Raw genomic sequence first — 21,695 nt, forward strand, 5'->3', positions numbered from 1 at the left:
TGGTGGCCAGACTCTGAAAACACGAAAGACCGACCTGGACTCCTAACCTTGGATACTGGGGTCCGTCTCACTGTACCCTTAGGCTTGAGGTGCCGGTATCTCCTTGTTGAGATTCTTGCTTTTCTGCCACCATTTAAGAGTCATTTGTCGCATGTCGCCACGATCCGGTTCAGCAGCTTCTGGAGTGATATTGGCTGAGACACCGAATGGACACAGCCTCACGGCCCAGGAAGTCTTCCTGAAAAAGTCGCCATCTTTGTCTGAACACCCCCCCCCACCCCCGGAGAAAATTGGAGGAACCTGTAGGGAATTTACAAAATCCACGACGATGACAAAATCCCGTCATTACCTGTGAAGCAGAAGCTACACCAACCGGTATTGGTAGAGGAGCCCTGGGATGGGATGACAATCGAAGTCTCTGAGATCCAAAGACGCCATAAACACATTCACTGGAGCGGAGAAGCTTCAATAGGAAACAGATGGAGCGTCTTCACCGAGCTCTCTGGGATCTTCTTTCTACTAAGTTCAAAGAACAATCTCTCTCTCGTGGTGCTGCCCTCGGGGGCGAATTAAGAAAATCCTATGCACTACAGCATGTGACATGGAGATTTTTCCTGCCGTGTATCATGGGGGTCTTCATTTAATTAGACCCCCAAGCTGCCATGACAACCATTGGCATCAGCGTTTCGGGTTAGGGGGGGCTGTCAGAGGGGGTTGCTCCCCTCTTTATAATGGCTTAGATGCAGCAGTCGCTATTGACCGCAGCATCTAAGGGGTTAAACGAGCAGGATCCCGCTCATTACAGTGAAGTGTAAGTATACGTCATACTTCGGGAAGGGGATAAAAAAAACACAATAACTCGGAGACACAAACTCACTAATTGTAAGTTATGCGAGGACGGTGGACGCAAATCTAAGCTCAGTCATTCCGTGAGTCAATACTTTAAATGCTTCAGAAACAATGAGCTGGAATCTCATTGGTTGCTGTAGGTGACTCCTCCCCTTTTTTCTACACCAGTTTTGATAAATCCCCCCCATTGTGTGTAAAATAGGATAACAAATAAGACGGCAATAAAACGCCTGCACGAGGCTAAAAATAACAAATGATAGAGGATTAACCAGCGGAAAAACGAAAGTGTCTGGTGATTAAGATCTGACATCACAATCAGATAAACGGATTCCCACAGCTCGCCACACTTCCTCGTTCTCGGAATCCCAGACGCCACTGAACTTGCACTGACATTCACCTGACCGGAGACTTGTAGGTGGCCTTGCTGCATAGTGATAACCCAGGACGCCCGCTATAACCGCTCTCCCCCTCGAAATGTCCTCAGTAACTGAGGAGCAGAGACTCGGAGAAGACAGTGGAGTCCACACATTATATGTACAGGGTTTATTGCACAGATTCAGGTCTCAGTGACGAGGTGATGGACGTCCTGATGACGGTTGTGGCAGCCGATGCTTCGCCAGCTCCACATCCACATCTACAAAGGTGAAGGGGGTGTAGGTGAAATGCTGCAGGTTCTGGTACTTGGTGTTATCAAACGGCTCCTGGGGGGCAGCGTGCGGCTCCGGTGGAGAAGCTGAAAGAGAAAACAGGGATTGGAAACAGGAATCCAACATAACACAGGAAACAAGGGGTGAAGAAATGAGGGAGCCGGCACAAACAAAAGGTAAACCACTTCACTACCTCTCAAGTAACTATAGTCACCCCCCTCCCACCACAAGGGCTGGACTGCACACATGGTACCACACTGACATACTGGTTAAGCTGATAATTCCCGGCAGTAGAACCGTAAACTCCGCCCACAAGCATGACATCACTTGTCCCATCCTGTGGTATGAATCTATCATTGCATACCTGTGATGTCCAGCACCGGACCCTCCTAATATCTGAGCACAAGACTAAAGAAGGGTAATAAATGTAAGACGTCAGGTATACTATTCAGCTGCATTAATCTATGGCCCAAGCAATGAGCAAGACCTTCTGGAGAAGACACTGGTCATATGGAGGCCAGGAGCTGAGGAACTAGGAATCTACATCCGGAGAGCTAGAACACAAGAGCTGCACCTGGAACCCAACCGCAACCATCCCCATTTACAGAAGAATGGAACGGAGCAGGTCGGGGTGACAGATTCCTCTTCACAAGTCCAGCAGATGCTTCCATTGAACGGAGAGCGATTCTATCAGAGCAGGTCGAGGTGACAGATTCCTCTTCAGGAGTCCAGCCGATGCTTCCATGGAACGGAGAGCGATTCTATCAGAGCAGGTCGGGGTGACAGATTCCTCTTCACGAGTCCAGCAGATGCTTCCATGGAACGGAGAGCGATTCTATCAGAGCAGGTCGGGGTGACAGATTCCTCTTCACGAGTCCAGCCGATGCTTCCATGGAACGGAGAGCGATTCTATCAGAGCAGGTCGGGGTGACAGATTCCTCTTCACGAGTCTAGTAGATGCTTTCATGGAACGGAGGGCGATTCTATTACAGCAGCTCGGGGTGACAGATTCCTCTTCACGAGTCCAGCAGATGCTTCCATGGAACGGAGAGCGATTCTATCAAAGAAGGGTCGGGGTGACAGATTCCTCTTCACGAGTGCAGCAGATGCTTCCACGGAACGGAGGGCGATTCTATTACAGCAGGTCGGGGTGACAGATTCCTCTTCACGAGTCCAGCAGATGCTTCCATGCAACGGAGGGCGATTCTATTACAGCAGGTCGGGGTGACAGATTCCTCTTCACGAGTCCAGCCGATGCTTCCATGGAACGGAGAGCGATTCTATTACAGCAGGTCGGGGTGACAGATTCCTCTTCATGAGTCCAGCAGATGCTTCCATGGAACGGAGAGCGATTCTATCAGAGCAGGTCGAGGTGACAGATTCCTCTTCACGAGTCTAGTAGATGCTTCCATGCAACGGAGGGCGATTCTATTACAGCAGGTCGGGTGACCGATTCCTCTTCACGAGTCCAGCAGATGCTTCCATGGAACGGAGGGCGATTCTATCAGAGCAGGTCGGGTGACCGATTCCTCTTCACGAGTCCAGCAGATGCTTCCATGGAACGGAGGGCGATTCTATCAGAGCAGGTCGGGGTGACAGATTCCTCTTCACGAGTCCAGCAGATGCTTCCATGGAACGGAGAGCGATTCTATCAGAGCAGGTCGGGGTGACAGATTCCTCTTCACGAGTCCAGCAGATGATTTCATGGAACGGAGGGCGATTCTATCAGAGCAGGTCGGGGTGACAGATTCCTCTTCACGAGTCCAGCAGATGCTTCCATGGAACGGAGGGCGATTCTATCAGAGCAGGTCGGGGTGACAGATTCCTCTTCACGAGTCCAGCAGATGCTTCCATGGAACGGAGGGCGATTCTATCAGAGCAGGTCGGGGTGACAGATTTCTCTTCACGAGTCCAGCAGATGCTTCCATGGAACGGAGGGCGATTCTATCAGAGCAGCTCGGGGTGACAGATTCCTCTTCACGAGTCCAGCAGATGCTTCCATGGAACGGAGGGCGATTCTATCAGAGCAGGTCGAGGGGACAGATTCCTCTTCACAAGTCCAGCAGATGCTTCCATGGAACGGAGGGCGATTCTATCAGAGAAGGTCGGGGTGACAGATTCCTCTTCATGAGTGTAGTAGATGCTTCCATGGAACGGAGGGCGATTCTATCAGAGCAGGTCGAGGTGACAGATTCTTCTTCACGAGTCCAGCAGATGCTTCCATGGGTCCTAACCCTTTAAGAAGCGCTGCCAGCAAAACCGTTGTCACTTCTCTGCACTCCTGAGAGTCACATTGAGCGTCTCATCAAGAAACGGACTTCCAGTCCACACATTAGTCTGTAGTAATCAGAGTCTGAGCGTGGACATGTGGGGCAACAGAGAATTCATGGAATCAGCGCTCGGTAGGAAAACCAACTACCCTGCTGGTTACCTCATCTGTTGCTATTTTGCTTGGGGTGCTTCTTTAAGCTGCACTCGTGCAGACAGATTTTCGGGCCATGCAGCTCCTGTAGACCTTTCTGTCATGAGACCCAACAAGCTTTGTGGGGGAAGGAAAAGTAAAAGCCAAAATTGGATCCAGCATGAACAGAAAACATGGCCTTGTGACCCAAGAGCCCAGGACTTCCCTGCTCTCCCCTGACGAGATCCAATTCCAATTTTGCACGACATTTGGCCTCACATGGACGGTTCACGTGTGACGACGCGCTCTCCTCTATTTTTCTGACTAATAGGATCTTTTTTTAGTGGAATATAAATGTTCCCGCACGTAACAGTCAGAGGAGAATGTGGAGTTTCTTCTGGATGAACTTGCACTTACAGTCCAGACGTTTGGTTTTGTGTCCTGTAGATCCTGTGTCTTCACTGTAGTCAACATTCCCACGACACGGCTGCTGCAATAAAGGGACACTCCTGCATCTGCCCCACAGGTTCAGGAGACATTAGGGTTCAGGAGTCACTGCGGACATATGAATAACTGATGCGGCTAGTCCTGGAGGGGGCGCTGTACCATACGTCTGTCCTCTCATACTTCACACATTTTTGCCCACATTTGTTTAAAATATGTAATACATAAAATAAATATCTATAAAAGGTTCTGCCGCGTGTGACGGACTCCATCCCATCATTAATTGTAATGACATCACTTTTCTGTGGATTGATATATGAGCTCCGTAGCGATCTCTGCCGGGCGTCACGGTCCTCACTTTCCGCCACCATCACAACGGTATTTTCATCCCCGGCCGAGTCAACAATCCTGTAACAGCTTCATTAGGCCATGAATACAAGTAGCCCGCCGATGTCATGTGAGCATAAGCCCCACCCCTCAGCTCATAAGACACACCTACCTAGTTAGAGGAGCAGCATCAATGACAATGCAGAGCGATAGTAACTTGTGAAGTTCATGGTCCTGCAATGTCCGAGCACGGTGTCAGGCAGGCGAGGACCAGGAGAAGCACCAACCTCGGCAGATGGTGTTCCTGCATTGCCGTCTATCCACTGCTTGGTTTTCTGTACTACAATTTACCCTCCTCCATGACCCGTTATACCCTGTGCCAGAAACACCTCCACCACCAGTGCAGGGAGCGTGCAGGAGCCCCACCACACGTGTCAGGGCAGAACACTGGGGAGAGAAGTGTTAGTGGGGGAATAGGAAGAACGACATGCGAGAGAGCCGCACAACCTGCCAACAGAAGCGCGGCAGAGTATGACAGCCATGAAAACGCAGAGACAGCTCAGGAAGAGCAATGGCAGGAGTCAGCCGAATTCACCAGCCTTTGGTTTCTTGTATCAGTCCAGCAGGTCTGGAGTAAAAGCCGGGGGAAGGTGAAGAGTCGGGGGCACAGACATGGTGGACAGAGCAGAAGACAGGAGGGAGATAAGAAGAAGTAGAGGGAAGAAGTATTGTGTCCTCACATGATTCCTGTAACTCCGCCACCTCCTCTGCAGGAAGCTCCTCACATGGTGGAGTGCATGAGATCTGGGTCTCCCTCAACTCTGCAGTAAATGACTCTTCTGCTCTTGTAGGAAGCTCCTCAGACTTTGTAGTCGATGGGATCTGGGTCTCCCTGGAGTCCGGTGCCAATGTTTCTAATGCTCCTTCTATAAGGTCCTCAGATGTTATGGATGGGATCTGGGTCTCCCTGGAGTCCGGTGCCAATGTTTCTAATGCTCCTTCTATAAGCTCCTCAGATGTTATGGATGGGATCTGGGTCTCCCTGGAGTCCGGTGCCAATGTTTCTAATGCTCCTTCTATAAGCTCCTCAGATGTTATGGATGGGATCTGGGTCTCCCTGGAGTCCGGTGCCAATGTTTCTAATGCTCCTTCTATAAGCTCCTCAGATGTTATGGATGGGATCTGGGTCTCCCTGGACTCTGCAGGAAACGTCTCTTCAGCTCCTGCGGGATGCTGCTCAGATGTTGTAGTGGATAAGATCTCAATCTCCTCGGGATCGGCAGCTGCTGTGGATGAAGCTCCTTCAGTAGGAACCCGGTCATCTGAAGTCTCCATTTTGTCTGCTCCAGTTAGTGTCATCTTTTTAGGTGCAGTGTGGAGTTTCTGCTCCTCTGTGGTCACGACTGGGGCATCGTCTTGCAAGTCTTCAGCATTCTCCCCGGTCATCCTCTCGCCTTCCTTCCGCTCTTGTTTTTTTGCACTCTCCTTTCCTCGGTTTGTGTGACTAGAAGATTTTTGGGCAGCCGGAGGTGACCCCGCATGTACATTTCCTGCAGCACTTTCGGCTTTATGTCTTTGTAGATCAGCGACCTGACCATGGTCTTCCTCTTCACTCTCAGAATCAGAGCTGGAGTCAGAGCTGGAGCTGGATGAGGAATCATCTTTCTGAGACCTCCCATCCATGCTCCGAGCACTGAAGTGCGAGACCTCCTGTCCAAGCTGCATCTCTCTCTCTGACCGTCCTCCTGACCCTACAATGTCCAGCGCCGGAAACTTCACTGGTCTGAGCGGTTCAGGTCCATTTCTATTCTCACCTGTGACTGGTTGCTGGAAATGAGAGACTTTCACTGGAAATGAGACCCGTGTCTTACTGATTCCTGTGTGAGATGAGCTCTTACCTAGGAGAAAGAGACATCCAGTGTCATGACATGACAGTCCAACGAGACAGGTGGAAGCAGTGATCTCATGTTACGACTCAGTTCTGAGGAATAGGGGAAATGGTCACAGGGGGCTCGTCCAGACCCCGGCCATATTTACTGTCCTTTAATCCTGTACAATGATCCCCATCATCCCACCACAGACAGGAGAAGCCATAGATGTAGAGATGACCCTGCCAATCCAATCACATTGATCGCTACATAAGGGAGATGATCGATTGATTTACAGCTGTGGACCTCACCTCACCTCAATGCCGACCTTAAAGACCAAATGATTAAAGAGACTATAACTAAGAGAGTCACCATCCACATCAATGTCCACACAGTGCTGCCACTAATCAGGCCACGTGGACATTGATGTAGATGGGGATTTAGATCCGCACCAGATCTTCAGGACAACAGGACAGACTATAAAAATGACTGATACCAAAACCTCTCTCCTGACTGACAGAGCAGATTTCCAGATGGTCATGAGCAGTCGGATCGTTGAGGGATAATAGATTATATTCACCTGTTCTACAGTCAGCCTCCCCGGACTAAAACGGCTGATAAAGGACAATAGAGCGTATTCACCTGTCATACAGTCAGTATCACCTTCCCAAAAATGGCTGATAAGTGACCAATAAAGCGTCACCAATAAAGTGTCTCACCTCCACTCTCAGCCCGGATGCAGGACACACTGATCCTCGGCACTAGCACCACCTGCTGGACAGAGAGACAGAGACATGGTCACCACTGGACCCCGATAATTACCCCAACAACTGAGCAGAGAGGACAGGGATGACATCACACGCCAGAGAGAAGAGGGGACAGGGATGACATCACACGCAAGAGAGGAGGGGGCAGGGATGACATCAGACGAGAGAGTGGAGAGGGCAGGGATGATATCACACGCGAGAGAGAAGAGGGGACAGGGATAACATCACATGCCAGAGAGAAGAGGGGACAGGGATGACATCACACGCGAGAGAGAAGAGGGGACAGGGATGACATCACACGCCAGAGAGAAGAGGGGACAAGGATGACATCACATGCGAGAGAGGAGGGGGCAGAAATGACATCAGACGCGAGAGAGGAGGGGGCAGGGATATCACACGCGAGAGAGAAGAGGGGACAGGGATGACATCACATGCCAGAGAGAAGAGGGGACAAGGATGACATCACATGCGAGAGAGGAGGGGGCAGGGATGACATCAGACGCGAGAGAGGAGGGGACAGGGATGACATCACATGCCAGAGAGAAGAGGAGACAGGGATGACATCACACATGAGAGAGAAGAGGGGACAGAGATGACATCACACATGAGAGAGAAGAGGGGACAGAGATGACATCACACATGAGAGAGAAGAGGGGACAGGGATGACATCACACATGAGAGAGAAGAGGGGACAGGGATGACATCCCACATGAGAGAGAAGAGGGGACAGGGATGACATCACACATGAGAGAGAAGAGGGGACAGGGATGACATCACACATGAGAGAGAAGAGGGGACAGGGATGACATCACATGCTAGAGAGAAGAGGGTACAGTGATGACATCACATAATAGCGGAGGGTGGGAGTTATACATCAGTGGTGAATGATCAGCAGACTGATATTTATGAGGCCCCTCATTCTACATCTATTTTTGTGTCTTTCCAGTTGTATTTCACGTGACTGATTACAGAGGTTTCCTGCTCCGGCGAATATTGTGGACTGCCGGCGCGAGACGTCTGAAGGCTCCTGCGGTCTCCAGCGCAAGTCGTCTGAAGGCTCCTGCGGTCTCTGGCGCAAGACGTCTGATGGCTCCTGCGGTCTCCGGCGCGAGACGTCTGAAGGCTACTGCGGTCTCCAGCGTGAGACGTCTGAAGGCTCCTGCGGTCTCCGGCACGAGACATCTGTAGGCTCCTGCGGTCTCCGGCACGAGACCTCTGTAGGTTCCTGCGGTCTCCGGCACAAGACGTGTGATGGTTCCTGTGGTCTCTGGTAGAAGACGTGTGAAGGTCCCTGTGGTCTCTGGTACAAGACTTGTGGAGGTTCCTGTGGTCTCCGTTACAAAGATGTGTGAAGGTTCCTGTGGTCTCCGGCAGAAGACGTGTGATGGTTCCTGTGGTCTCTGGTACAAGACGTGTGAAGGTTCCTGTGGTCTCTGTTACAAGACGTGTGAAGGTTCCTGTGGTCTCTAGCACAAGATGTCTGAAGGTTCCTGTGGTCTCTGGTACAAGACTTGTGGAGGTTCCTGTGGTCTCCGTTACAAAGATGTGTGAAGGTTCCTGTGGTCTCCGTTACAAAGACGTGTGATGGTTCCTGTGGTCTCTGGTACAAGACGTGTGAAGGTTCCTGTGGTCTCCGGCACAAGACGTGTGATGGTTCCTGTGGTCTCCGGTACAAGACGTGTGAAGGTTCCTGTGGTCTCTGGTACAAGACGTGTGAAGGTTCCTGTGGACTACGGTACAAGATGTGTGAAGGTTCCTGTGGTCTCCGGTTCAAGACGTGTGAAGGTTCCTGTGGTCTCTGGTACAAGACGTGTGATGGTTCCTGTGGTCTCCGGTACAAGACGTGTGAAGGTTCCTGTGGTCTCCGGTTCAAGACGTGTGAAGGTTCCTGTGGCCTCCAGCACAAGACGTGTGAAGGTTCCTGTGGTCTCCGGTACAAGACGTGTGAAGGTTCCTGTGGTCTCTGGTACAAGACGTGTGAAGGTTCCTGTGGTATCCGGCACAAGACGTGTGAAGGTTCCTGTGGTCTCTGGTACAAGACGTGTGAAGGTTCCTGTGGTCTCCGGCACAAGACGTGTGATGATTCCTGTGGTCTCTGGTACAAGACGTGTGTAGGTTCCTGTGGTCTCTGGTACAAGACGTGTGAAGGTTCCTGTGGTCTCTGGTACAAGACGTGTGAAGGTTCCTGTGGTCTCTGGTACAAGACGTGTGAGGGTTCCTGTGGTCTCTGGTACAAGACGTGTGAAGGTTCCTGTGGTCTCCGGCACAAGACGTGTGATGATTCCTGTGGTCTCTGGTACAAGACGTGTGAAGGTTCCTGTGGTCTCTGGTACAAGACGTGTGAAGGTTCCTGTGGTCTCTGGTACAAGACGTGTGAAGGTTCCTGTGGTCTCTGGTACAAGACGTGTGAGGGTTCCTGTGGTCTCTGGTACAAGACGTGTGAGGGTTCCTGTGGTCTCCGGTACAAGACGTGTGAGGGTTCCTGTGGTCTCCGGTACAAGACGTGTGAAGGTTCCTGTGGTCTCCGGTACAAGACGTGTGAGGGTTCCTGTGGTCTCCGGTACAAGACGTGTGAAGTTTCCTGTGGTCTCCGGTACAAGACGTGTGAGGGTTCCTGTGGTCTCCGGTACAAGACGTGTGAAGGTTCCTGTGGTATATGGTACAAGACGTGTGAAAGTTCCTGTGGTCTCCGTTACAAAGATGTGTGAAGGTTCCTGTGGTCTCTGGTACAAGACGTGTGAGGGTTCCTGTGGTCTCCGGCACAAGACGTGTGATGGTTCCTGTGGTCTCCGGTACAAGACGTGTGAAGGTTCCTGTGGTCTCTGGTTCAAGACGTGTGAAGGTTCCTGTGGTCTCCGGTACAAGATGTGTGAAGGTTCCTGTGGTCTCCGGTTCAAGACGTGTGAAGGTCCCTGTGGCCTCTGGCACAAGACGTGTGAAGGTTTATGTGGTCTCCGGTACAAGACGTGTGAAGGTTCCTGTGGTCTCTGGTACAAGATGTGTGACGGTTTATGTGGTCTCCGGTACAAGACGTGTGAAGGTTCCTGTGGTCTCTGGTACAAGACGTGTGAAGGTTCCTGTGGTCTCTGGTACAAGACGTGTGAAGGTTTCTGTGGTCTCCGGCACAAGATGTTAGCAGCAGATCCTGTAAGGTGTGAGGTGCGGCCTCCATGGTTTGGACTTGTTTCTCCAGCACATCCCACAAATGATTGATCGGATTGAGATCTGGGGAATTTGGAGACGACATCTTGAAGTCTTTGTCATGTTCCTCCTCATTTCTGGACAATGTCTGCAGCGTGGTGGGGGCATTATCCTGCAGTGTGGCGGGGGCATTATCCTGCAGTGTGGCGGGGGCATTATCCTGCAGTGTAGCCGGGGGTGGGCGGTGTTATCCTGCAGTGTGGGGGGGGGGTGGGCGGTGTTATCCTGCAGTGTGGGGGGGGGGGGTGGGCGGTGTTATCCTGCAGTGAGGGGGCGGTGTTATCCTGCAGTGTGACGGGGGCGGTGTTATCCTGCAGTGTGGCGGGGGCGGTGTTATCCTGCAGTGTGGCGGGGGCGGTGTTATCCTGCAGTGAGGGGCGGTGTTATCCTGCAGTGAGGGGCGGTGTTATCCTGCAGTGAGGGGCGGTGTTATCCTGCAGTGAGGGGCGGTGTTATCCTGCAGTGAGGGGGCGGTGTTGTCCTGCAGTGAGGGGGCGGTGTTGTCCTGCAGTGAGGGGGCGGTGTTGTCCTGCTGTGAGGGGGCGGTGTTGTCCTGCAGTGCGGGGGCGGTGTTATCCTGCAGTGCGGGGGCGGTGTTATCCTGCAGTGAGGGGGGGCGGTGTTATCCTGCAGTGAGGGGGGGCGGTGTTTTCCTGCAGTGGCGGGGGCGGTGTTATCCTGCAGTGTGGCGGGGGCGGTGTTATCCTGCAGTGTGGCGGGGGCGGTGTTATCCTGCAGTGTGGCGGGGGCGGTGTTATCCTGCAGTGTGGCGGGGGCGGTGTTATCCTGCAGTGTGGCGGGGGCGGTGTTATCCTGCAGTGTGGCGGGGGCGGCGTTATCCTGCAGTGTGGCGGGGGCGGCGTTATCCTGCAGTGTGGCGGGGGCGGAGTTATCCTGCAGTGTGGCGGGGGCGGTGTTATCCTGCAGTGTGGCGGGGGCGGTGTTATCCTGCAGTGTGGCGGGGGCGGTGTTATCCTGCAGTGTGGCGGGGGCGGTGTTATCCTGCAGTGTGGGGGCGGCGTTATCCTGCAGTGTGGCGGGGGCGGCGTTATCCTGCAGTGTGGCGGGGGCGGCGTTATCCTGCAGTGTGGCGGGGGCGGCGTTATCCTGCAGTGTGGCGGGGGCGGCGTTATCCTGCAGTGTGGCGGGGGCGGCGTTATCCTGCAGTGTGGCGGGGGCGGCGTTATCCTGCAGTGTGGCGGGGGCGGCGTTATCCTGCAGTGTGGCGGGGGCGGCGTTATCCTGCAGTGTGGCGGGGGCGGCGTTATCCTGCAGTGTGGCGGGGGCGGCGTTATCCTGCAGTGTGGCGGGGGCGGAGTTATCCTGCAGTGTGGCGGGGGCGGTGTTATCCTGCAGTGTGGCGGGGGCGGTGTTATCCTGCAGTGTGGCGGGGGCGGTGTTATCCTGCAGTGTGGGGGCGGCGTTATCCTGCAGTGTGGCGGGGGCGGCGTTATCCTGCAGTGTGGCGGGGGCGGCGTTATCCTGCAGTGTGGCGGGGGCGGCGTTATCCTGCAGTGTGGCGGGGGCGGCGTTATCCTGCAGTGTGGCGGGGGCGGCGTTATCCTGCAGTGTGGCGGGGGCGGCGTTACCCTGCAGTGTGGCGGGGGCGGCGTTACCCTGCAGTGTGGCGGGGGCGGCGTTATCCTGCAGTGTGGCGGGGGCGGCGTTATCCTGCAGTGTGGCGGGGGCGGCGTTATCCTGCAGTGTGGCGGGGGCGGCGTTATCCTGCAGTGTGGCGGGGGCGGCGTTATCCTGCAGTGTGGCGGGGGCGGCGTTATCCTGCAGTGTGGCGGGGGCGGCGTTATCCTGCAGTGTGGCGGGGGCGGCGTTATCCTGCAGTGTGGCGGGGGCGGCGTTATCCTGCAGTGTGGCGGGGGCGGCGTTATCCTGCAGTGTGGCGGGGGCGGCGTTATCCTGCAGTGTGGCGGGGGCGGCGTTATCCTGCAGTGTGGCGGGGGCGGCGTTATCCTGCAGTGTGGCGGGGGCGATGTTATCCTGCAGTGTGGCGGGGGCGATGTTATCCTGCAGTGTGGCGGGGGCGATGTTATCCTGCAGTGTGGCGGGGGCGATGTTATCCTGCAGTGTGGCGGGGGCGGTGTTATCCTGCAGTGTGGCGGGGGCGGTGTTATCCTGCAGTGTGGCGGGGGCGGTGTTATCCTGCAGTGAGGCGGGGGCGGTGTTATCCTGCAGTGTGGGGTGCGTTGTTATCCTGCAGTGTGGCGGGGGCGGTGTTATCCTGCAGTGTGGCGGGGGCGGTGTTATCCTGCAGTGAGGGGGCGGTGTTATCCTGCAGTGAGGGGGCGGTGTTATCCTGCAGTGAGGGGGCGGTGTTATCCTGCAGTGTGGCGGGGGCGGTGTTATCCTGCAGTGAGGGGGCGGTGTTATCCTGCAGTGAGGGGCGGTGTTATCCTGCAGTGTGGCGGGGGCGGTGTTATCCTGCAGTGAGGGGGCGGTGTTATCCTGCAATGTGGCGGGGGCGGTGTTATCCTGCAGTGTGGCGGGGGCGGTGTTATCCTGCAGTGTGGCGGGGGCGGTGTTATCCTGCAGTGTGGCGGGGGCGGTGTTATCCTGCAGTGTGGCAGGGGCGGTGTTATCCTGCAGTGTGGCGGGGGCGGTGTTATCCTGCAGTGTGGCGGGGGCGGTGTTATCCTGCAGTGAGGGGGCGGTGTTATCCTGCAGTGTGGCGGGGGCGGTGTTATCCTGCAGTGTGGCGGGGGCGGTGTTATCCTGCAGTGAGGGGGCGGTGTTATCCTGCAGTGAGGGGGCGGTGTTATCCTGCAGTGTGGCGGGGGCGGTGTTATCCTGCAGTGTGGCGGGGGCGGTGTTATCCTGCAGTGAGGGGGCGGTGTTATCCTGCAGTGAGGGGGCGGTGTTATCCTGCAGTGAGGGGGCGGTGTTATCCTGCAGTGAGGGGGCGGTGTTATCCTGCAGTGAGGGGGCGGTGTTATCCTGCAGTGTGGCGGGGGCGGTGTTATCCTGCAGTGTGGCGGGGGCGGTGTTATCCTGCAGTGTGGCGGGGGCGGTGTTATCCTGCAGTGTGGCGGGGGCGGTGTTATCCTGCAGTGAGGCGGGGGCGGTGTTATCCTGCAGTGTGGGGTGCGTTGTTATCCTGCAGTGTGGCGGGGGCGGTGTTATCCTGCAGTGTGGCGGGGGCGGTGTTATCCTGCAGTGAGGGGGCGGTGTTATCCTGCAGTGAGGGGCGGTGTTATCCTGCAGTGTGGCGGGGGCGGTGTTATCCTGCAGTGAGGGGGCGGTGTTATCCTGCAGTGAGGGGGCGGTGTTATCCTGCAGTGTGGCGGGGGCGGTGTTATCCTGCAGTGTGGCGGGGGCGGTGTTATCCTGCAGTGTGGCGGGGGCGGTGTTATCCTGCAGTGTGGCGGGGGCGGTGTTATCCTGCAGTGTGGCGGGGGCGGTGTTATCCTGCAGTGAGGGGGCGGTGTTATCCTGCAGTGAGGGGGCGGTGTTATCCTGCAGTGTGGCGGGGGCGGTGTTATCCTGCAGTGTGGCGGGGGCGGTGTTATCCTGCAGTGTGGCGGGGGCGGTGTTATCCTGCAGTGTGGCGGGGGCGGTGTTATCCTGCAGTGTGGCGGGGGCGGTGTTATCCTGCAGTGTGGCGGGGGCGGTGTTATCCTGCAGAGTGGCGGGGGCGGTGTTATCCTGCAGAGTGGCGGGGGCGGTGTTATCCTGCAGAGTGGCGGGGGCGGTGTTATCCTGCAGAGTGGCGGGGGCGGTGTTATCCTGCAGAGTGGCGGGGGCGGTGTTATCCTGCAGAGTGGCGGGGGCGGTGTTATCCTGCAGAGTGGCGGGGGCGGTGTTATCCTGCAGAGTGGCGGGGGCGGTGTTATCCTGCAGAGTGGCGGGGGCGGTGTTATCCTGCAGAGTGGCGGGGGCGGTGTTATCCTGCAGAGTGGCGGGGGCGGTGTTATCCTGCAGTGAGGGGGCGGTGTTATCCTGCAGTGAGGGGGCGGTGTTATCCTGCAGTGAGGGGGCGGTGTTATCCTGCAGTGTGGCGGGGGCGGTGTTATCCTGCAGTGTGGCGGGGGCGGTGTTATCCTGCAGTGTGGCGGGGGCGGTGTTATCCTGCAGTGTGGCGGGGGCGGTGTTATCCTGCAGTGTGGCGGGGGCGGTGTTATCCTGCAGTGTGGCGGGGGCGGTGTTATCCTGCAGTGTGGCGGTGGCGGTGTTATCCTGCAGTGAGGGGGCGGTGTTATCCTGCAGTGAGGGGCGGTGTTATCCTGCAGTGTGGCGGGGGCGGTGTTATCCTGCAGTGAGGGGGCGGTGTTATCCTGCAGTGTGGCGGGGGCGGTGTTATCCTGCAGTGTGGCGGGGGCGGTGTTATCCTGCAGTGTGGCGGGGGCGGTGTTATCCTGCAGTGTGGCGGGGGCGGTGTTATCCTGCAGTGAGGGGGCGGTGTTATCCTGCAGTGAGGGGGCGGTGTTATCCTGCAGTGAGGGGGCGGTGTTATCCTGCAGTGAGGGGGCGGTGTTATCCTGCAGTGTGGCGGGGGCGGTGTTATCCTGCAGTGTGGCGGGGGCGGTGTTATCCTGCAGTGTGGCGGGGGCGGTGTTATCCTGCAGTGTGGCGGGGGCGGTGTTATCCTGCAGTGTGGCGGGGGCGGTGTTATCCTGCAGTGTGGCGGGGGCGGTGTTATCCTGCAGTGTGGCGGGGGCGGTGTTATCCTGCAGTGTGGCGGGGGCGGTGTTATCCTGCAGTGTGGCGGGGGCGGTGTTATCCTGCAGTGTGGCGGGGGCGGTGTTATCCTGCAGTGTGGCGGGGGCGGTGTTATCCTGCAGAGTGGCGGGGGCGGTGTTATCCTGCAGAGTGGCGGGGGCGGTGTTATCCTGCAGAGTGGCGGGGGCGGTGTTATCCTGCAGAGTGGCGGGGGCGGTGTTATCCTGCAGAGTGGCGGGGGCGGTGTTATCCTGCAGAGTGGCGGGGGCGGTGTTATCCTGCAGAGTGGCGGGGGCGGTGTTATCCTGCAGAGTGGCGGGGGCGGTGTTATCCTGCAGAGTGGCGGGGGCGGTGTTATCCTGCAGAGTGGCGGGGGCGGTGTTATCCTGCAGAGTGGCGGGGGCGGTGTTATCCTGCAGAGTGGCGGGGGCGGTGTTATCCTGCAGAGTGGCGGGGGCGGTGTTATCCTGCAGAGTGGCGGGGGCGGTGTTATCCTGCAGAGTGGCGGGGGCGGTGTTATCCTGCAGAGTGGCGGGGGCGGTGTTATCCTGCAGAGTGGCGGGGGCGGTGTTATCCTGCAGAGTGGCGGGGGCGGTGTTATCCTGCAGAGTGGCGGGGGCGGTGTTATCCTGCAGTGAGGGGGCGGTGTTATCCTGCAGTGAGGGGGCGGTGTTATCCTGCAGTGAGGGGGCGGTGTTATCCTGCAGTGAGGGGGCGGTGTTATCCTGCAGTGAGGGGGCGGTGTTATCCTGCAGTGAGGGGGCGGTGTTATCCTGCAGTGTGGCGGGGGCGGTGTTATCCTGCAGTGTGGCGGGGGCGGTGTTATCCTGCAGTGTGGCGGGGGCGGTGTTATCCTGCAGTGTGGCGGGGGCGGTGTTATCCTGCAGTGTGGAGGGGGCGGTGTTATCCTGCAGTGTGGAGGGGGCGGTGTTATCCTGCAGTGTGGAGGGGGCGGTGTTATCCTGCAGTGTGGAGGGGGCGGTGTTATCCTGCAGTGTGGAGGGGGCGGTGTTATCCTGCAGTGAGGGGGCGGTGTTATCCTGCAGTGTGGCGGGGGCGGTGTTATCCTGCAGTGTGGCGGGGGCGGTGTTATCCTGCAGTGTGGCGGGGGCGGTGTTATCCTGCAGTGTGGCGGGGGCGGTGTTATCCTGCAGTGTGGGGGGCGGTGTTATCCTGCAGTGTGGCGGGGGCGGTGTTATCCTGCAGTGAGGGGGCGGTGTTATCCTGCAGTGAGGGGGCGGTGTTATCCTGCAGTGTGGGGTGCGTTGTTATCCTGCAGTGTGGCGGGGGCGGTGTTATCCTGCAGTGAGGGGGCGGTGTTATCCTGCAGTGTGGCGGGGGCGGTGTTATCCTGCAGTGTGGCGGGGGCGGTGTTATCCTGCAGTGTGGCGGGTGGCGGTGTTATCCTGCAGTGTGGCGGGGGCGGTGTTATCCTGCAGTGTGGCGGGGGCGGTGTTATCCTGCAGTGTGGGGTGCGTTGTTATCCTGCAGTGTGGCGGGGGCGGTGTTATCCTGCAGTGAGGGGGCGGTGTTATACTGCAGTGAGGGGGCGGTGTTATCCTGCAGTGAGGGGGCGGTGTTATCCTGCAGTGTGGCGGGGGCGGTGTTATCCTGCAGTGTGGCGGGGGCGGTGTTATCCTGCAGTGTGGCGGGGGCGGTGTTATCCTGCAGTGTGGCGGGGGCGGTGTTATCCTGCAGTGTGGCGGGGGCGGTGTTATCCTGCAGTGTGGCGGGGGCGGTGTTATCCTGCAGTGTGGCGGGGGCGGTGTTATCCTGCAGTGTGGCGGGGGCGGTGTTATCCTGCAGTGTGGCGGGGGCGGTGTCATCCTGCAGTGTGGCGGGGGCGGTGTTATCCTGCAGTGTGGCGGGGGCGGTGTTATCCTGCAGTGAGGGGGCGGTGTTATCCTGCAGTGTGGCGGGGGCGGTGTTATCCTGCAGTGTGGCGGGGGCGGTGTTATCCTGCAGTGAGGGGGCGGTGTTATCCTGCAGTGTGGCGGGGGCGGTGTTATCCTGCAGTGTGGCGGGGGCGGTGTTATCCTGCAGTGTGGCGGGGGCGGTGTTATCCTGCAGTGTGGCGGGGGCGGTGTTATCCTGCAGTGTGGCGGGGGCGGTGTTATCCTGCAGTGTGGCGGGGGCGGTGTTATCCTGCAGTGAGGGGGCGGTGTTATCCTGCAGTGAGGGGGCGGTGTTATCCTGCAGTGTGGCGGGGGCGGTGTTATCCTGCAGTGTGGCGGGGGCGGTGTTATCCTGCAGTGTGGCGGGGGCGGTGTTATCCTGCAGTGAGGGGGCGGTGTTATCCTGCAGTGTGGCGGGGGCGGTGTTATCCTGCAGTGTGGCGGGGGCGGTGTTATCCTGCAGTGTGGCGGGGGCGGTGTTATCCTGCAGTGTGGCGGGGGCGATGTTATCCTGCAGTGTGGCGGGGGCGGTGTTATCCTGCAGTGTGGCGGGGGCGGTGTTATCCTGCAGTGTGGCGGGGGCGATGTTATCCTGCAGTGTGGCGGGGGCGATGTTATCCTGCAGTGTGGCGGGGGCGATGTTATCCTGCAGTGTGGCGGGGGCGATGTTATCCTGCAGTGTGGCGGGGGCGGTGTTATCCTGCAGTGTGGCGGGGGCGGTGTTATCCTGCAGTGTGGCGGTGTTATCCTGCAGTGAGGGGGCGGTGTTATCCTGCAGTGAGGGGGCGGTGTTATCCTGCAGTGAGGGGGCGGTGTTATCCTGCAGTGTGGCGGGGGCGGTGTTATCCTGCAGTGTGGGGTGCGTTGTTATCCTGCAGTGTGGCGGGGGCGGTGTTATCCTGCAGTGTGGCGGGGGCGGTGTTATCCTGCAGTGTGGCGGGGGCGGTGTTATCCTGCAGTGTGGCGGGGGCGGTGTTATCCTGCAGTGTGGGGGCGGTGTTATCCTGCAGTGTGGCGGGGGCGGTGTTATCCTGCAGTGTGGCGGGGGCGGTGTTATCCTGCAGTGTGGCGGGGGCGGTGTTATCCTGCAGTGTGGCGGGGGCGGTGTTATCCTGCAGTGAGGGGGCGGTGTTATCCTGCAGTGTGGCGGGGGCGGTGTTATCCTGCAGTGTGGCGGGGGCGGTGTTATCCTGCAGTGTGTCGGGGGCGGTGTTATCCTGCAGTGTGTCGGGGGCGGTGTTATCCTGCAGTGTGTCGGGGGCGGTGTTATCCTGCATTGTGGGGTGCGTTGTTATCCTGCAGAGTGGCGGGGGCGGTGTTATCCTGCAGTGAGGGGGCGGTGTTATCCTGCAGTGTGGCGGGGGCGGTGTTATCCTGCAGTGAGGGGGCGGTGTTATCCTGCAGTGAGGGGGCGGTGTTATCCTGCAGTGTGGCGGGGGCGGTGTTATCCTGCAGTGAGGGGGCGGTGTTATCCTGCAGTGAGGGGGCGGTGTTATCCTGCAGTGAGGGGGCGGTGTTATCCTGCAGTGTGGGGGGCGGTGTTATCCTGCAGTGTGGCGGGGGCGGTGTTATCCTGCAGTGTGGCGGGGGCGGTGTTATCCTGCAGTGTGGCGGGGGCGGTGTTATCCTGCAGTGTGGCGGGGGCGGTGTTATCCTGCAGTGTGGCGGGGGCGGTGTTATCCTGCAGTGTGGCGGGGGCGGTGTTATCCTGCAGTGTGGCGGGGGCGGTGTTATCCTGCAGTGTGGCGGGGGCGGTGTTATCCTGCAGTGTGGCGGGGGCGGTGTTATCCTGCAGTGTGGCGGGGGCGGTGTTATCCTGCAGTGTGGCGGGGGCGGTGTTATCCTGCAGTGTAGCGGGGGCGGTGTTATCCTGCAGTGTGGGGTGCGTTGTTATCCTGCAGTGTGGCGGGGGCGGTGTTATCCTGCAGTGTGGGGTGCGGTGTTATCCTGCAGTGAGGGGGCGGTGTTATCCTGCAGTGAGGGGGCGGTGTTATCCTGCAGTGAGGGGGAGGTGTTATCCTGCAGTGTGGCGGGGGCGGTGTTATCCTGCAGTGTGGCGGGGGCGGTGTTATCCTGCAGTGAGGGGGAGGTGTTATCCTGCAGTGAGGGGGCGGTGTTATCCTGCAGTGTGGCGGGGGCGGTGTTATCCTGCAGTGAGGGGGCGGTGTTATCCTGCAGTGTGGCGGGGGCGGTGTTATCCTGCAGTGTGGCGGGGGCGGTGTTATCCTGCAGTGTGGGGTGCGTTGTTATCCTGCAGTGTGGCGGGGGCGGTGTTATCCTGCAGTGTGGCGGGGGCGGTGTTATCCTGCAGTGAGGGGGCGGTGTTATCCTGCAGTGAGGGGGCGGTGTTATCCTGCAGTGTGGCGGGGGCGGTGTTATCCTGAAGTGTGGCGGGGGCGGTGTTATCCTGCAGTGAGGGGGCGGTGTTATCCTGCAGTGAGGGGGCGGTGTTATCCTGCAGTGAGGCGGGGGCGGTGTTATCCTGCAGTGTGGGGTGCGTTGTTATCCTGCAGTGTGGCGGGGGCGGTGTTATCCTGCAGTGTGGCGGGGGCGGTGTTATCCTGCAGTGAGGGGGCAGTGTTATCCTGCAGTGAGGGGGCGGTGTTATCCTGCAGTGAGGGGGCGGTGTTATCCTGCAGTGAGGGGGCGGTGTTATCCTGCAGTGAGGGGCGGTGTTATCCTGCAGTGTGGCGGGGGCGGTGTTATCCTGCAGTGAGGGGGCGGTGTTATCCTGCAGTGTGGCGGCGGTGTTATCCTGCAGTGTGGCGGGGGCGGTGTTATCCTGCAGTGTGGCGGGGGCGGTGTTATCCTGCAGTGTGGCGGGGGCGGTGTTATCCTGCAGTGTGGCGGGGCGGTGTTATCCTGCAGTGAGGGGGCGGTGTTATCCTGCAGTGAGGGGGCGGTGTTATCCTGCAGTGAGGGGGCGGTGTTATCCTGCAGTGTGGCGGGGGCGGTGTTATCCTGCAGTGTGGCGGGGGCGGTGTTATCCTGCAGTGTGGCGGGGGCGGTGTTATCCTGCAGTGTGGCGGGGGCGGTGTTATCCTGCAGTGTGGCGGGGGCGGTGTTATCCTGCAGTGAGGGGGCGGTGTTATCCTGCAGTGTGGCGGGGGCGGTGTTATCCTGCAGTGAGGGGGCGGTGTTATCCTGCAGTGAGGGGGCGGTGTTATCCTGCAGTGTGGCGGGGGCGGTGTTATCCTGCAGTGAGGGGGCGGTGTTATCCTGCAGTGTGGCGGGGGCGGTGTTATCCTGCAGTGTGGCGGGGGCGGTGTTATCCTGCAGTGTGACGGGGGCGGTGTTATCCTGCAGTGAGGGGGCGGTGTTATCCTGCAGTGAGGGGGCGGTGTTATCCTGCAGTGAGGGGGCGGTGTTATCCTGCAGTGTGGCGGGGGCGGTGTTATCCTGCAGTGTGGCGGGGGCGGTGTTATCCTGCAGTGTGGCGGGGGCGGTGTTATCCTGCAGTGAGGCGGGGGCGGTGTTATCCTGCAGTGTGGGGTGCGGTGTTATCCTGCAGTGTGGCGGGGGCGGTGTTATCCTGCAGTGTGGCGGGGGCGGTGTTATCCTGCAGTGAGGGGGCGGTGTTATCCTGCAGTGAGGGGGCGGTGTTATCCTGCAGTGAGGGGGCGGTGTTATCCTGCAGTGAGGGGCGGTGTTATCCTGCAGTGTGGCGGGGGCGGTGTTATCCTGCAGTGAGGGGGCGGTGTTATCCTGCAGTGTGGCGGCGGTGTTATCCTGCAGTGTGGCGGGGGCGGTGTTATCCTGCAGTGTGGCGGGGGCGGTGTTATCCTGCAGTGTGGCGGGGGCGGTGTTATCCTGCAGTGTGGCGGGGGCGGTGTTATCCTGCAGTGTGGCGGGGGCGGTGTTATCCTGCAGTGAGGGGGCGGTGTTATCCTGCAGTGTGGCGGGGGCGGTGTTATCCTGCAGTGTGGCGGGGGCGGTGTTATCCTGCAGTGTGGCGGGGGCGGTGTTATCCTGCAGTGTGGCGGGGGCGGTGTTATCCTGCAGTGAGGGGGCGGTGTTATCCTGCAGTGAGGGGGCGGTGTTATCCTGCAGTGTGGCGGGGGCGGTGTTATCCTGCAGTGTGGCGGGGGCGGTGTTATCCTGCAGTGAGGGGGCGGTGTTATCCTGCAGTGTGGCGGGGGCGGTGTTATCCTGCAGTGAGGGGGCGGTGTTATCCTGCAGTGTGGCGGGGGCGGTGTTATCCTGCAGTGTGGCGGGGGCGGTGTTATCCTGCAGTGTGGCGGGGGCGGTGTTATCCTGCAGTGTGGCGGGGGCGGTGTTATCCTGCAGTGTGGCGGGGGCGGTGTTATCCTGCAGTGTGGCGGGGGCGGTGTTATCCTGCAGTGTGGCGGGGGCGGTGTTATCCTGCAGTGAGGCGGGGGCGGTGTTATCCTGCAGTGTGGGGTGCGTTGTTATCCTGCAGTGTGGCGGGGGCGGTGTTATCCTGCAGTGTGGCGGTGGCGGTGTTATCCTGCAGTGAGGGGGCGGTGTTATCCTGCAGTGAGGGGCGGTGTTATCCTGCAGTGTGGCGGGGGCGGTGTTATCCTGCAGTGAGGGGGCGGTGTTATCCTGCAGTGAGGGGGCGGTGTTATCCTGCAGTGTGGCGGGGGCGGTGTTATCCTGCAGTG

The 21,695-nt window shown here is 58.4% G+C and overlaps 1 protein-coding gene and 1 long non-coding RNA gene across 2 annotated transcripts in view; both read right to left on the minus strand.

Annotated features, from left to right (window-relative positions):
• Positions 1 to 1,377: 1,377 nt before the first annotated feature.
• Positions 1,378 to 6,476, minus strand: NDUFV3 (NADH:ubiquinone oxidoreductase subunit V3). The gene is made up of 2 exons (XM_075847252.1): positions 5,409 to 6,476; positions 1,378 to 1,582 (listed from the first exon to the last, which is right to left on the minus strand). Exons 1-2 carry the CDS (start codon positions 6,391 to 6,393, stop codon positions 1,413 to 1,415), a joined length of 1,155 nt encoding a protein of 384 aa, XP_075703367.1. The 5' UTR covers positions 6,394 to 6,476; the 3' UTR covers positions 1,378 to 1,412.
• Positions 6,477 to 6,533: 57 nt separating this feature from the next.
• Positions 6,534 to 21,695, minus strand: part of LOC142677636 (uncharacterized) — a 44,165-nt gene continuing 29,003 nt past the window's right edge. The window contains exons 2-3 of the long non-coding RNA XR_012852604.1: positions 7,256 to 7,307; positions 6,534 to 6,566 (exon numbers count right to left, since the gene is read on the minus strand). This is a non-coding gene — a long non-coding RNA (uncharacterized LOC142677636). The remainder of the gene's footprint in view (positions 6,567 to 7,255; positions 7,308 to 21,695) is intronic.

The sequence above is a fragment of the Rhinoderma darwinii genome, assembly GCF_050947455.1.
Source record: "Rhinoderma darwinii isolate aRhiDar2 chromosome 2 unlocalized genomic scaffold, aRhiDar2.hap1 SUPER_2_unloc_37, whole genome shotgun sequence".
Classification (NCBI taxonomy): domain Eukaryota; kingdom Metazoa; phylum Chordata; class Amphibia; order Anura; family Rhinodermatidae; genus Rhinoderma; species Rhinoderma darwinii.

What these genes read in the sequence shown, in the direction of transcription:
- NDUFV3 (XM_075847252.1), bottom strand. Translation starts at nt 6,393, where the DNA reads ATGCAGCTTGGACAGGAGGTCTCGCACTTCAGTGCTCGGAGCATGGAT. An exon ending in GGCGGAGTTACAGGAATCAT is followed by an intron (nt 1,583 to 5,408) that starts GTGAGGACACAA and finishes TTTCTCTTTCAG; the next exon opens with CTTCTCCACCGGAGCCGCAC.